The sequence below is a fragment of the Hemiscyllium ocellatum genome, chromosome 22 (assembly GCF_020745735.1).
Source record: "Hemiscyllium ocellatum isolate sHemOce1 chromosome 22, sHemOce1.pat.X.cur, whole genome shotgun sequence".
NCBI lineage: Eukaryota > Metazoa > Chordata > Chondrichthyes > Orectolobiformes > Hemiscylliidae > Hemiscyllium > Hemiscyllium ocellatum.
This window is the reverse complement of record NC_083422.1, coordinates 23,355,167-23,367,261: the sequence shown is the minus strand read 5'-3', so window position 1 is coordinate 23,367,261 and position 12,095 is coordinate 23,355,167. Positions and strand designations below refer to the sequence as shown.

Below are 12,095 nucleotides of genomic sequence, written 5' to 3'. Positions count from 1 at the left end.
TTTTCCTGCTCCTCGGATGCTGCCTGACCTGCTGTGCTTTTCCAGCACCACTCTAATCTAGACTCTGGTTTCCAGCATCTACAGTCCTTGTTTTTACCACCATTCAGTAGGATCATAAATGATCACTAACTCAGTACTCTGATTCCACTTTCTCCCCAGACCCTTTGATCCCTTTAGCCCTAAGAACTATTAAATATTTTGGTCTCAGCTGCTTTTGTGGGAAAGAAGTCCACAGGCTCACCATTCTCTGGGTGAAGAAATGTCTTCTCATCTCAGTCGTAAATGGCCTACCCTATAGGTAGGCCATTTACTGTGACTCCTTGTTCTCTAGACTCCTCAGTCATCAGAAACATCCTTTCTTCCTGCCTTACTCTGTCTAGTACTGTTAGAAAATTACAGGTTTTGAGGAGGTAAGATCATAAGACACAGGAGTGAAAGTAAAGCCATTCAGCCCATCGAGTCCACTCTGCCATTTAATCATGGCTGATGGGCATTTCAACTCCACTTACCCGCACTCTGCCCGTAGTCCTTAATTCCTTGTGAGATCAAGAATCTATCAGTCTCTGCCTTGAAGATATTTAACATCCCCACCTCCATTGTGCTCTGTGTTAATGAATTCCACAGGCCCACCACTCTCTGGCTGAAGAAGTGTCTCCTCATTTCTGTTCTAAATTGACCCTCTCTAATTCTAAGGCTATGCCCACAGGTCCTAGTCTCCCTGCCTAACGGAAACAAATTCCCAGCGTCCACCATTTCTAAGCCATCTTGTAAGTTTCTATTAGATCTCTCCTCAACCTTCTAAATTCTAATGAATACAATCCCAGGATCCTCAGCTGTTCGTCGCATGTTAGGCCTGCCATTCCAGGGACATGGTATTCTAAATGTGGCCTAATAGACGTATATAAAGTCTTAGAAGCACGTTGCTGCTTTTATATTCCACCCTCTTGAGATAAATGACAACATTACATTCACTTTCTTAATCACAGACTCAACCTGCAAATTGACCTTTAGAGAATCCTGGACGAGCACTCCTGATCCCCTGGTACTTTGGCTTTACGAATTTTCTCACCTTTTCGCAAATATCCTTTTTTCCAAAATGCAAGACCTCGCATTTGCTTTTGTTGAATTTCATCAGCCATTTCCTGGACCACTCTCCTAAACTGTCTAAATCTTGTTGCAACCTCCCCACCTCCACAGTACTACCTGCCTGTCCACCTAACTTCGTATCATTGCCAACCTTCACCAGAATGCCCCCAGTCTCTTTATCTAGATCATTTACAGGTAAAGTGGACAGCTGCGGCCCCAATACTGAACCCTACACTTGTCACCAGTTGCTATTCCGAAAAAGAACATTTTATCCCAACTCTGTCTCTATCAGACAGCCAATCCTGCATCATAATCATTCACGATGATTTGTGCCGTTAATTCATCTAGTTTGTTACGAACAATACTACAAGCATGCAGGTAAAGTGTCTTAATGCTGAATTTCTTATCATTATTAGAGATATTGGATATCATAAGATGTCCTAAGTTATCCTTCCTTTTTGCTGCATTCCTAGTCTGCCTCGAGCTTAAAACCACCTGCATATATGCTATCCCGCTGTTTGTCTTTCCATTTAACTCCATACCTCCCATCACTTTTGCTTTCCCTACCTCCCGACACAGAAGTTTTAAGTCCGACTGACTACCCTATTTATCCTTTTGACTAGAACACTGGTTCCAGATTGGTTCAGGTGGAAACTGTTCCAACGATACATATCCCGCCCCCCACCCCACCCCGGTTCCAAAACTGGTGCCAATGCCCCATGAAATGGAAATCTCTTAATTTAAATTTTTTATTGAATTCAAATTAGTGGGCAGCACGGTGGCACAGTGGTTAGCACTGCTGTCTCACAGCGCCTGAGACCTGGGTTCAATTCCCGACTCAGGCGACTGACTGTGTGGAGTTTGCACGTTCTCCCCGTATCTGCGTGGGTTTCCTTCGGGTGCTCCGGTTTCCTCCCACAGTCCAAAGATGTGCGGGTCAGGTGAATTGGCCATGCTAAATTGCCCGTAGTGTTAGGTAAGGGGTAAATGTAGGGGTATGGGTGGTTGCGCTTCGGCGGGTCGGTGTGGACTTGTTGGGCCGAAGGGCCTGTTTCCACACTGTAAGTAATCTAATCTAAAAAAAATTCTACCACCTGCTGTATTTGAACCAAGGTCCTCAGATTAATAGCCCAGTGATCATACCACTAGGCCATCACGTCCCCACTACTGCTTCTCGTTTCCAGTGAATATAATTCTAACCGGTCGATTCTGCCTTCATATGCCAGCCTGCCATCCCAGGAATCAATCTGATCCATCTTTGTTGCACTCCCTCTATAGCAAGAACATTCTTACTCAGGTAAGAAGACCAAAACGCATACAATATTCCAAGCATGGTCTCATCAAGGCACTGTCCAAATGCAGCAAGACATTCCTGCTCCTGCTTTGAATCCACTCGCTCTGAAGGTCAACATAACATTTACCTTCTTCATAATGTTACCCTGTTGATTGGTCCATATATATTTCCACAGGTCTAGCAATAATCAATAGCTTGCTACATGTCAAATTCTCATATGTAAGCATCAGCAAATATTTCACAGTAACAAATACATGAGTAGGCCATTTTAGACTGTGCCTGTTATAACTTTACATCTGCTTTCCAAATGGGGAGCCAGTAAGCCTTGGAATCAGCTTGATTTTCTTCTTCCCATTGTACCAATGCCAGTGAAATCAAAGTTGATTGTAGTCCATCCACTGTCACCCCAGTTGAAATGAATTAACTCTGCTGCCATTCTCATTTATTTGATTTTAATTTGTTGAATTTGTTGAATTTGTAGAATATTTATGATAGGGAGAAATCCATCAATTAGTTTTATAAATTTGATTATTCTCCAGTCCCTCATCCCATATTACAATTTTTCTGAGTGGATGAAACACTCCTCATTTTAGTGTTGCTACAAATATTGGCATTGGATCTCAGTACTGAGGAGATTTGCATGTAGTAAAAGTATGATGTGACTAGGTATTTTTCTTCATAAGGTTCTTCACTTGGTAAGAAGAGGGAATCACTTGTATCCTCTATCATTTAACTTTGGTATTCAGTTAATATCTTTCAGATCTGGAGCTCCTATCAATGTTCATCTGTGCTCTTAGTGAACTTTAGAAAGATATTAAATGAAAGACTGAAAGTAATTCTTTCAGCTTGACAATTTCTTAGTGAATGACATTTCGTCTACAAGGTGAAAATGATTTAATTTCGCTATTCTTATTTTTTTGGATCAAAATTTTCCCTCAGATCTCATAAATCCTTCTCTCCAAGTGCTTCCGAATGCTGGCTGTAAAACACTTAAAATAATGAAGCTCAGTTTTACAGATTTTTAATAACACTTAATAAACTAATGCACAAAATGGCACATTTTTATGATTGTGTCATTCTTATTGTGAAGCTACCCTCCCAGAGCATGTACACAGGGATGCATTATTTACTTTTCATGGATTAGATGACAATAGCATTCAATATATAAGGTGTGAGCTGACAGGTATAATGAGGTTCCATCTGTGGGGTGATAGATATCAGAGTTTACTTACAATGTATTGTTTAAAAGCAATTCTCCATTAAAACAACAGAGGCAGTATGCTTAGTAAGCAAATATGAATTTTGTCAAGGAAAGTCAGCAAGCATCATTATTGAAAGAATTTTATTGTTTTATTAACCATAATAGTTAATCCCAGTACATGCAAAGGGCATGTTCCAAAATACAAATGTATTTGTAAGGCTCCTATTATGGCAGTTTGATGTGCAGTGCGACCCTTTTCTAAATTCTGTCATGATCGTAAGAGCACTCGCCTGATGATTCACTTTTGTGATGGTTATTTTCTTGACAGTGCCTTTGACTTGGTGAACATTCATCTTTTCCATGATGCTTCCAATTTAATTGCTTGGGAAACAAGCCCATCTGTCTACTCAGGAACCCGACAGAAAGCTCTTACTTACGTGCTAGATAGGTAAGAAGGATTTTTACTTTACATTTTATACACTGAAACCAAGTGACCTCTTAATTTAGAAAATTATGTGCTTCGATGTGATAGCCAGCTCTGAAAAGTCTTTATTTTGTGTGGTTTGTACTGTTGATTGGATCAGGTCCTGTATTGGGAGTTACTCTTAAAAAATGTTGTCTTCCTGATAAGTATTTGGCATGTGTTCCTTCATTTAATTAGAAGCACGTCATATAATGAGGAAAATTGAATTGAAATTCATCGTTTCTCTATCTGTGTATGATGTCTTGAGTTGAAAATAATGTATGCTCTTTTCCCCTCACCAAAACAAAAAAGTCAATGTCCCTTTAATTGGACATGATTTTTAACATATCAGTGAAAGATAATCAGCAAAGCGATAATTGAAAGGGAACAAGGAGCAAATAGTTCAACTCAGTCTTAGAGTCATAGAAATGTACAGAATGGAAACAGACCCTTCAGTCCAACTCATCCATGCTGACCAGATATCCTGAACTAATCTAGTTCCATTTGCCAACACTTGGGCCATATCCCTCTAAACTCATCTTATTCATGTATCCATCTAGATGTCTTTTAAATGTTGTAATTGAACCAGCCACCACCATTTCCTCTGGCAGCTAATTCCATACATGCATTACCCTTTGCATGAAGAAGATGCCCCTTAGGTCCCTTTTAAATTTTCCCCCTCTCACCCTAAACCTCTAGTTCTGGACTCCCACACCTCGAGGAAAAGGCCTTGTCTATTTACCCTATAAACTCTAACATCACCCCTCAGCCTCCGACGCTCTAGGGAAACAGCCCCAACCTATTCAGCCTCTCCCTATAGCTCAAAACCTCCAACCTTGGCAACATCCTTGTAAATCTTTTCTGAACCCTTTTGAGTTTCACAACATCTTTCCAATAGGAGGGAGACCAAAATTGCACACAATATTCCAAAAGTGGCCTAAACAATGCCCCTTACAGCCACAACATGACCTCCTAACTCCTAGACTCAATGCTCTGACCAATAAAGGAAAGCATACCAAATGCCTTCTTCACTATCCTATCTACCCGCGAGTCTACTTTCAAGGAGCTATGAACCTGCACACTGAAGTCTCTTTGTTTGGCAACACTCTCCAGGACCTTGCCATTAAGTAAATAATTCCTGCCCTGATTTGCCTTTCCAAAATGCAGCACCTCACATTTATGTAAATTGAACTCCATCTGCCACTACTCGGCCCATTGGCCCATCTGATCAAGATCTCATTTCATTCTGAGGTAACCTTCTTCACTGTTCACTACACTTCTAATTTTGGGGTCACCTGCAAACTTTCTAACTGTAACTCTTATGTTCACATCCAAATCATTTATCTAAATGACAAAAAGCCTGTGGGTCCATCACCAATCCTTGTGGCGCTCCACTGGTCACAGGCCTCCAGTCTGACCAACAACCGTCCACCACCACCCTCTGTCTTCTACCTTCGAGCCAGTTCAGTAACCAAATGCCTAGTTCTCCCTGTATTTCATGTGGTCTAACCTTGCTAACCAGTCTCCCATAGGGAACCTTGTTGAACGCCTTACTGAAGTCCATATAGATCACGTCCACCGCTCTGCCTTCATCAGTCCTCTTCGTTACTTCTTCATCTTCAGACTTGTATTGGATTGACTGCCTGTCATACACCCTGCACATTTATTAGATTAGATTAGATTAGGTTACTTACAGTGTTAGTGCGCATAACAATCAAACTGAGTGTACAATAGATCAAGCCATTGCTTGTTTCATGCTCTTCAATAATTGGAACTTCCAGCTATGGTCTTAAAAGCTTTGTTGTCAAGATTTCTTTGTGAAGTTCCAGTATGCCCTGATAGCATCAATGCAGGGTACATTGCAGGGGCCAGTGGTGTGGATACCATTGATGTCAGCCTGGCACAAGAAGTCAACACCATCTCTGCTGAAGTGGCACCAGACACGTGCCTCTGATGCACTGTTGTACTTGCTGCTCTGCTGCCCAGCCAGTACACTGCTTCACCAGCTCATCATTCTGTTGCTCCACTACTCATCTGGCCTGCTGCACAATTCCCCCTTGCCCTGCTTCTCTGCTGCTGCAGTGCCTTGCTTCTCCATTGTAATATTCCTCTGCCACTTTGCTTCCCCACTGGCTTCCTACAGAGCTGCTTTGCTGCCTGATTGCTCTGTTGCACCACAGCCCCACCGGCTCAGCCTCCTCCATTGCTCAGTTGTCCCTCCATTGCTGTATTTTCTTGTTCACTATTGTACTTGCCCCACTGTCTCTCTGCCCTCCCCACTCTACCTCTCTCACTCTTTTGGTCTCTCTCTGTTGCTCTCTCTGTCTGCCACTCTCTCTCTCTGTCTGCCCCCCTCTCTCTCTCTCTCTCTCTCCCTCTCTCTCTCTCTCTCTATCTGCCCCACTCTTTGTCTCTCACTCTCTCTCTGTCTGCCCTGCTCTTTGTCTCTCTCTCTCTCTCTCTCTGTCTACCCCACTCTCTGTCTCTCTCTCTCTGTCTGCCCCACTCTCTCTCTCTCTCTCTCTCTGTCTGCCCCACTCTCTGTCTCTCTCTCTCTCTGTCTGCCCCACTCTCTCTCTCTCTCTCTCTCTCTGTCTGCCCCGCCCTGTCTCACTCAAGCACTGTCCTGTGGCCTGTTGCACTGTTGTTATCTCACTGGCACACTGCTCTGTGCTCTAACTCTCTCAGTACTCCACTGCCCCACTGGTTCTCCATCTGATCCCACCATTTGGCTCTGTTTCAATTTGCCATGTGATCCTGAGCCAAAGTGTTAGGCTGGCACAATAAGATCACACAACAGTTACAAGTGTGTAATGGAGAAACACTGGAAAAAGCTCACATTTTATTGTTTCTGCTGTAATGGTAAGGATGGTCTTAGTCTTTGCAGGAAGTTACCCGGTGCATCTCTGGCAGTGCCGCTATAGGAATGTGACCTGCCTGAGTGATGACTGTTCCCCTGTAATTGTAGTGGCAGTAAGCAGAGCCTTCTCAATGAGTATAACTTGAGTACTTTTCAATCGCAATAATTCCAGGTACTCTGGTAATCTTCACTTTGTGTCCGGCAAACAATGATGCTGAATCCCTTCTAAATATGAGAATGTACCAGTAAAAACCTGAATTCTTTTGGGGCAGCTTCAATTTTAACAGCAGAATAACTACGAGCATTAAGTAAATGTGAGTAATGAACTGTATTAAAATGGATGACATCAGCTGCCTTAAAGCCTTGATGCTTGGCTGCAGCTATTTCTTTGCTAAGTGTAACTTTAAAAGGCTCAGTTTTGAAAAGGAGCAATCTCACATCCAACAGGACTAGCTTTTCTCTGCCTCGGAACACTTCAACCCCAGTGCATCAATGTGGACTTCACCAGTTTCCTCATTTCCCCTCCCCCACCTTACCTCAGTTCTGACCTTCCAGCTCAGCACTGTCCTCATGACCTGTCCTACCTGCCAATCTCCCTTCCCACCCATCCACTCCACCATCTCCTCTGACTTATCACCTCCACCCCCACCCCCATTCACCTATTGTACTCTTTGCTACCTTCTGCCCAGCCCCACCCCAGCCCCATTTATCTCTCCACCCTGGAGGCTTCCTGCCTCTATTCCTGATGCAGAGCTTTTGCCCAAAACATCAATTTTCCTGCTCCTCGAATGCTGCCTGACCTGCTATGCGTTTCCAGCACCACTCTGATCTACACCCTGGTTTCCAGAATCTGCACTCCTCACTTTTGCCTACAACCTACTAAAAGTCTGCTTTGCAGAGCCTTTAGATGGTCCTGTTAAGATCAGCTTAATTTTTGCCACATATTTTCTGAACGAATTATTCCCTCTCTCATATACATCCTATCCATTGTGTTTTGGATTTTTCAGATTACCTCAGAAAATGATTTGATAAACATTGAATGCCTAAACTAGATATTTGTTAGTACTAGTGAAATTCTTAGAAGAATTAGGTTTCCTGATGAAGGGCTTATGCTCGAAACGTCGAATTCCCTATTCCTGAGATGCTGCCTGGCCTGGCCTGCTATGCTTTGACCAGCAACACATTTTCAGCTGTGATCTCCAGCATCTGCAGACCTCATTTTTTACTGTCACTGTACTCAAGTACAGGAGTCCAGTGAAAGGTTTACAATGTTGCCCCACATGACGCCATCTTAGATACCCAAGTACAAATCTTAGATACAAAACAGAGAGATAAAGGAAAAAAAGTTCCATTTCCTTGTAGTTATTCATAGTGTAAGTTAGAAAAATAAGAACCAAAGTTAAAAAGATAAACATTACAGCCTTTCTAAAAAGGGCCTGCAGTAGATCTATGCAAGGGTCTTCCACACATGATCTGACCAGGCTCTCAAGCCACTGACTGCCTGCAGTGGTCGCCAGTCGAACAACTCTCCCCACTCAGGGCACATTGGCTGTCCTGACTTCACTCAGGCCTCCAGCCCACAGGCCATCCCACTCCATTCGGGCCTCCAGCCCACTGGTTGTCCCCACTCTGTTCAGGCCTCCAGCCCACTGGCCGTCCCCACTCCCTTTGGGCCTCCAACCCGCTGGCCATCCCACTCCATTCAGGCCTCTAGCCTACTGGCCGTCCCCACTCCCTTTGGGCCTACAGCCCACTGGCCGTCCCCACTCCATTCAGGCCTCTAGCCCACTGGCCGTCCCCACTCCCTTTGGGCCTCCAACCGACTGGCCGTCCCCACTCCCTTTGGGCCAACAGCCCACTGGCCGTCCCCACTCCCTTTGGGCCTCCAACCCACTGGCCGTCCCCACTCCCTTTGGGCCTCCAACCCACTGGCCGTCCCCACTCCCTTTGGGCCTCCAACCCACTGGCCGTCCCCACTCCATTCAGGCCTCTAGCCCACTGACTGTCCCCACTCCCTTTGGGCCTCCAACCCACTGGCCGTCCCCACTCCATTCAGGCCTCTAGCCCACTGACTGTCCCCACTCCCTTTGGGCCTCCAACCCACTGGCTGTCCCCACTCCTTTTGGGCCTCCAGCCCACTGGCCGTCCCCACTCCCTTTGGGCCTCCAGCCCATTGGCTGTCCCCACTCCATTTAGGCCTCCAGCCCACTGGCCATCCCCACTCCCTTTGGGCCTTCAGCCCATTGGCCGTCCTGACTCCAATCAGGCCTCCAGCCCACTAGCTGGCCTGCTCCGCTCAGGGCATGCTGGTCATCCCAGTTCTGTTGGGCTTCCAGCCTGAGAATGAGACATTTAGCTGCTTTCTAATCCAATGCTTCTATTAAAGCAAGGAAAGTTCTATCTTTGTGTCCCCATGTCCAAGATGTTGAGAATTTGTTGTTTGCTTTTACTGAATGAAGTATTGTTGACCATGTTATTGCTGCTTTGTACAACGTGAAATGTTTGGGTTTTCAGAGTCTGTCAAATTTCTTCTGTGAGTAGCTTGCATTTGCTTCAGAATTTTTATAAATCATATTTTTTTCACATAGCATTGCAGTCTTTGATCTTAAACCTAACACTGTGGGAGGGCATGCTAATTCCCAGAAAATATATGATGCAACCTCACCCCAGTGCCTGCACTGCTCACTGTTTCTTGTGGCTGCAAGGAGCAAAGTGTGTGAGTTCCGTTTTGGGTATGCAGTGCACCTCAGTAATGCAATTAAAACTGTCTCCCACTAAACGACTGGGAGCCCAGCATAAAACTTTAACTGTCCTAGAGAGTTTTTTCCAACATTCAGTGGCAAAATTGAGATGAAAGCTGCCCCTTCCAGAAGCTAAGTTTCATTTCTCGCAATTCTGGTAGGTCCAGGAGGACCATGTGTGCTTCCTGGACATCATCATCAGCCTTCTTTCTGCTGATTGTGACCTCTCTATCACTTTCCCCCTCCCAGGCTTAGCACAGCCCCATGCCCCAGACTGTCAACCAGCTGCTGGGTGAAAATTGAAATTGAGATATGATGATGTGGCCTTGCTGTTAAATTTGGCCTTTCCATGTTCCTGGACAGCTTTCACTCTCCCTCATTTTCTTCAATGTCATCCCATAAATATTAGGGAACAATGTTAGATACACTAACGCAATACAAATACTTGTAGGATTCCTGTTGTTTCAATATAGTCTGTGCATCCTAAATTTATCATTTGTTTCTCTTTTGTGCAGTATTAAGGGAGATTACCTCCTTCCATGTTATTTCCACTTGAACAACATTGACTCGTTGCTCATTACTATACTCAAATGATTTATCCTCATTCGCTACTTTTGAGACATTTGGTTGTCACAAACTGCACCATATAAATGCAAGTCTTTCTTTTGTCCTGTCCTTCTTGGTCCCACCATCAACTCCAAAACAATCCATTTCATGTCAGTGTTCTGAGGAAGGGTCACTGGGCTTGAAATGTTAACTCTGATTTCTCTCCACAGATGCAGCCAGATCTGCTGAGTTTTTTTTTCCAGCAGTTTCTGTTAGTGTTTCCATTTCATGATCATATGGATTGAGATTTCCCCAAACAACTTGAGTGAAACTTTTCTACAAGTTATAATGATTATAGAGTTATTGAACAGCATGGGTAAGCATTGTCTCCATTTATATGAAATAGACTCTCAACTAGTAGCACTGTTTGAACTGCTGATAAAGCATATCAAATCATGTGCAATGTTGAGCTCAAACTAATGCCACCTATGCATATGTACTGAAGTACAAATGTTTATGGTGTAATTGAATAATTATCATTTAAATCTATTCACAACCAATTTTCTTTCTGTTCTGGAACTTCTCAATTCTGACCCTAACCTGAATTTTACACAAGTAGTTCTCAGTTTGATAGAATCAGAATAGAGTTAACATTTTTAATGCATATTTTATGAGGCCTGTGCCTTAAAGCTGACTTAGTCAGCAGGCCCAAACTGGGCCTGCTTGGTTTCCCAGCCCTGAGAAAACCTGACAGAATATTTCTGCAGAGATGTTTTTAGGAAGAAGTGAGTGCCTTTACAGTAATGTTTGTGGGCCAAGAGGAGCAGGACTGTTTCTGTCTACCCATGACCATTCTCCATTTTTCCCTCCTTTGAATCAAAACTTTCCTGTATTCAGGGGTCAAATTCCTCTACCTCCCAAGGTGCCAAATCTGTCAGTATAGCATTTTCCAGGTATGTAAGCTGCTATAAAAAAAGTGCATGCTGCGCTGATGATTCAAACATTCTTGTTTAGTTGGGGAGGAATCGAATTGGTAACAGAGCACAAAATGAGGGAATCAGGGTAATAGTCTTAGAATTAGAGCTAGGCCATAAAGAGGTAAAGGCCGAAAACATCTCTTTCATAGAGAGGGTTGTGAAAATCTGGAACTCTCTCCCCATGGACTTGTTGAGGCTGGGCTGTTAGAGCTGGAAATCAATACTTTCTGACTTGATGAATAGTTAAACATATGATTTGTCATGTTTCAGGATTCTTGATCATTTTATTGTTCGCGAGAAGGATTTTGAATTGAATTAGATTTAAGTGTTGGGTTTTAGTACAAAGCAAATGTACGCAGTTTTGAAAGCTGTAAAACTCGAAGAAATGCATTCAAACCAAATGGACCAGTTTGTTGATTGCCACTACTGTTGTGTTTATGCCTCGTTGTCTCATCTCAAAGTATTATTACTAAGAAAGGCTTCCATTCACTTTATGAACAACAAGAAATACTCCCTTTAATGCCACACTCAGAAACTGTGAGATGCGAGGCATTGAGCATGGGTGGCATCAGAGGTGGAAATAGGTTTTATTTCAGGACTGCTGCCAAATCATTAGTAAGAAGAAAGCTCTTTACCCAGAGAGTGGTTAGAATGTGGAATTTGTTACCAGAAGGAATAGTCAAAGTTACTTGTATTGATGCATTAAAGTAGAAGCTAGGTACAGACATGATCATGATTCATGCACAAGGACCCTCAAGCCCTGTGGCTGCGGCTATCTGCATTTAAATAATATTCTACTTCTCTAGTCTTCCTGCCAAAGTGCATAACTTCACATTTTCTTACATTATATTTCAGTATTTGCTCACTTGTCTATATCTTCTCTGTACCCTGTATAAGCCTTTTGAATTAATATACCATTGCCTCCCT

The 12,095-nt window shown here is 43.4% G+C and overlaps 1 protein-coding gene across 2 annotated transcripts in view; it reads left to right on the top strand.

The window, feature by feature from the left end:
• Positions 1 to 12,095, top strand: part of LOC132826461 (inositol polyphosphate-5-phosphatase A) — a 518,580-nt gene that overhangs the window by 363,222 nt on the left and 143,263 nt on the right. For both annotated transcript variants that reach the window (XM_060842396.1, XM_060842397.1), the window contains exon 8: positions 3,910 to 4,029. In XM_060842396.1, coding sequence (XP_060698379.1) covers positions 3,910 to 4,029 — 120 coding nt within the window. The remainder of the gene's footprint in view (positions 1 to 3,909; positions 4,030 to 12,095) is intronic.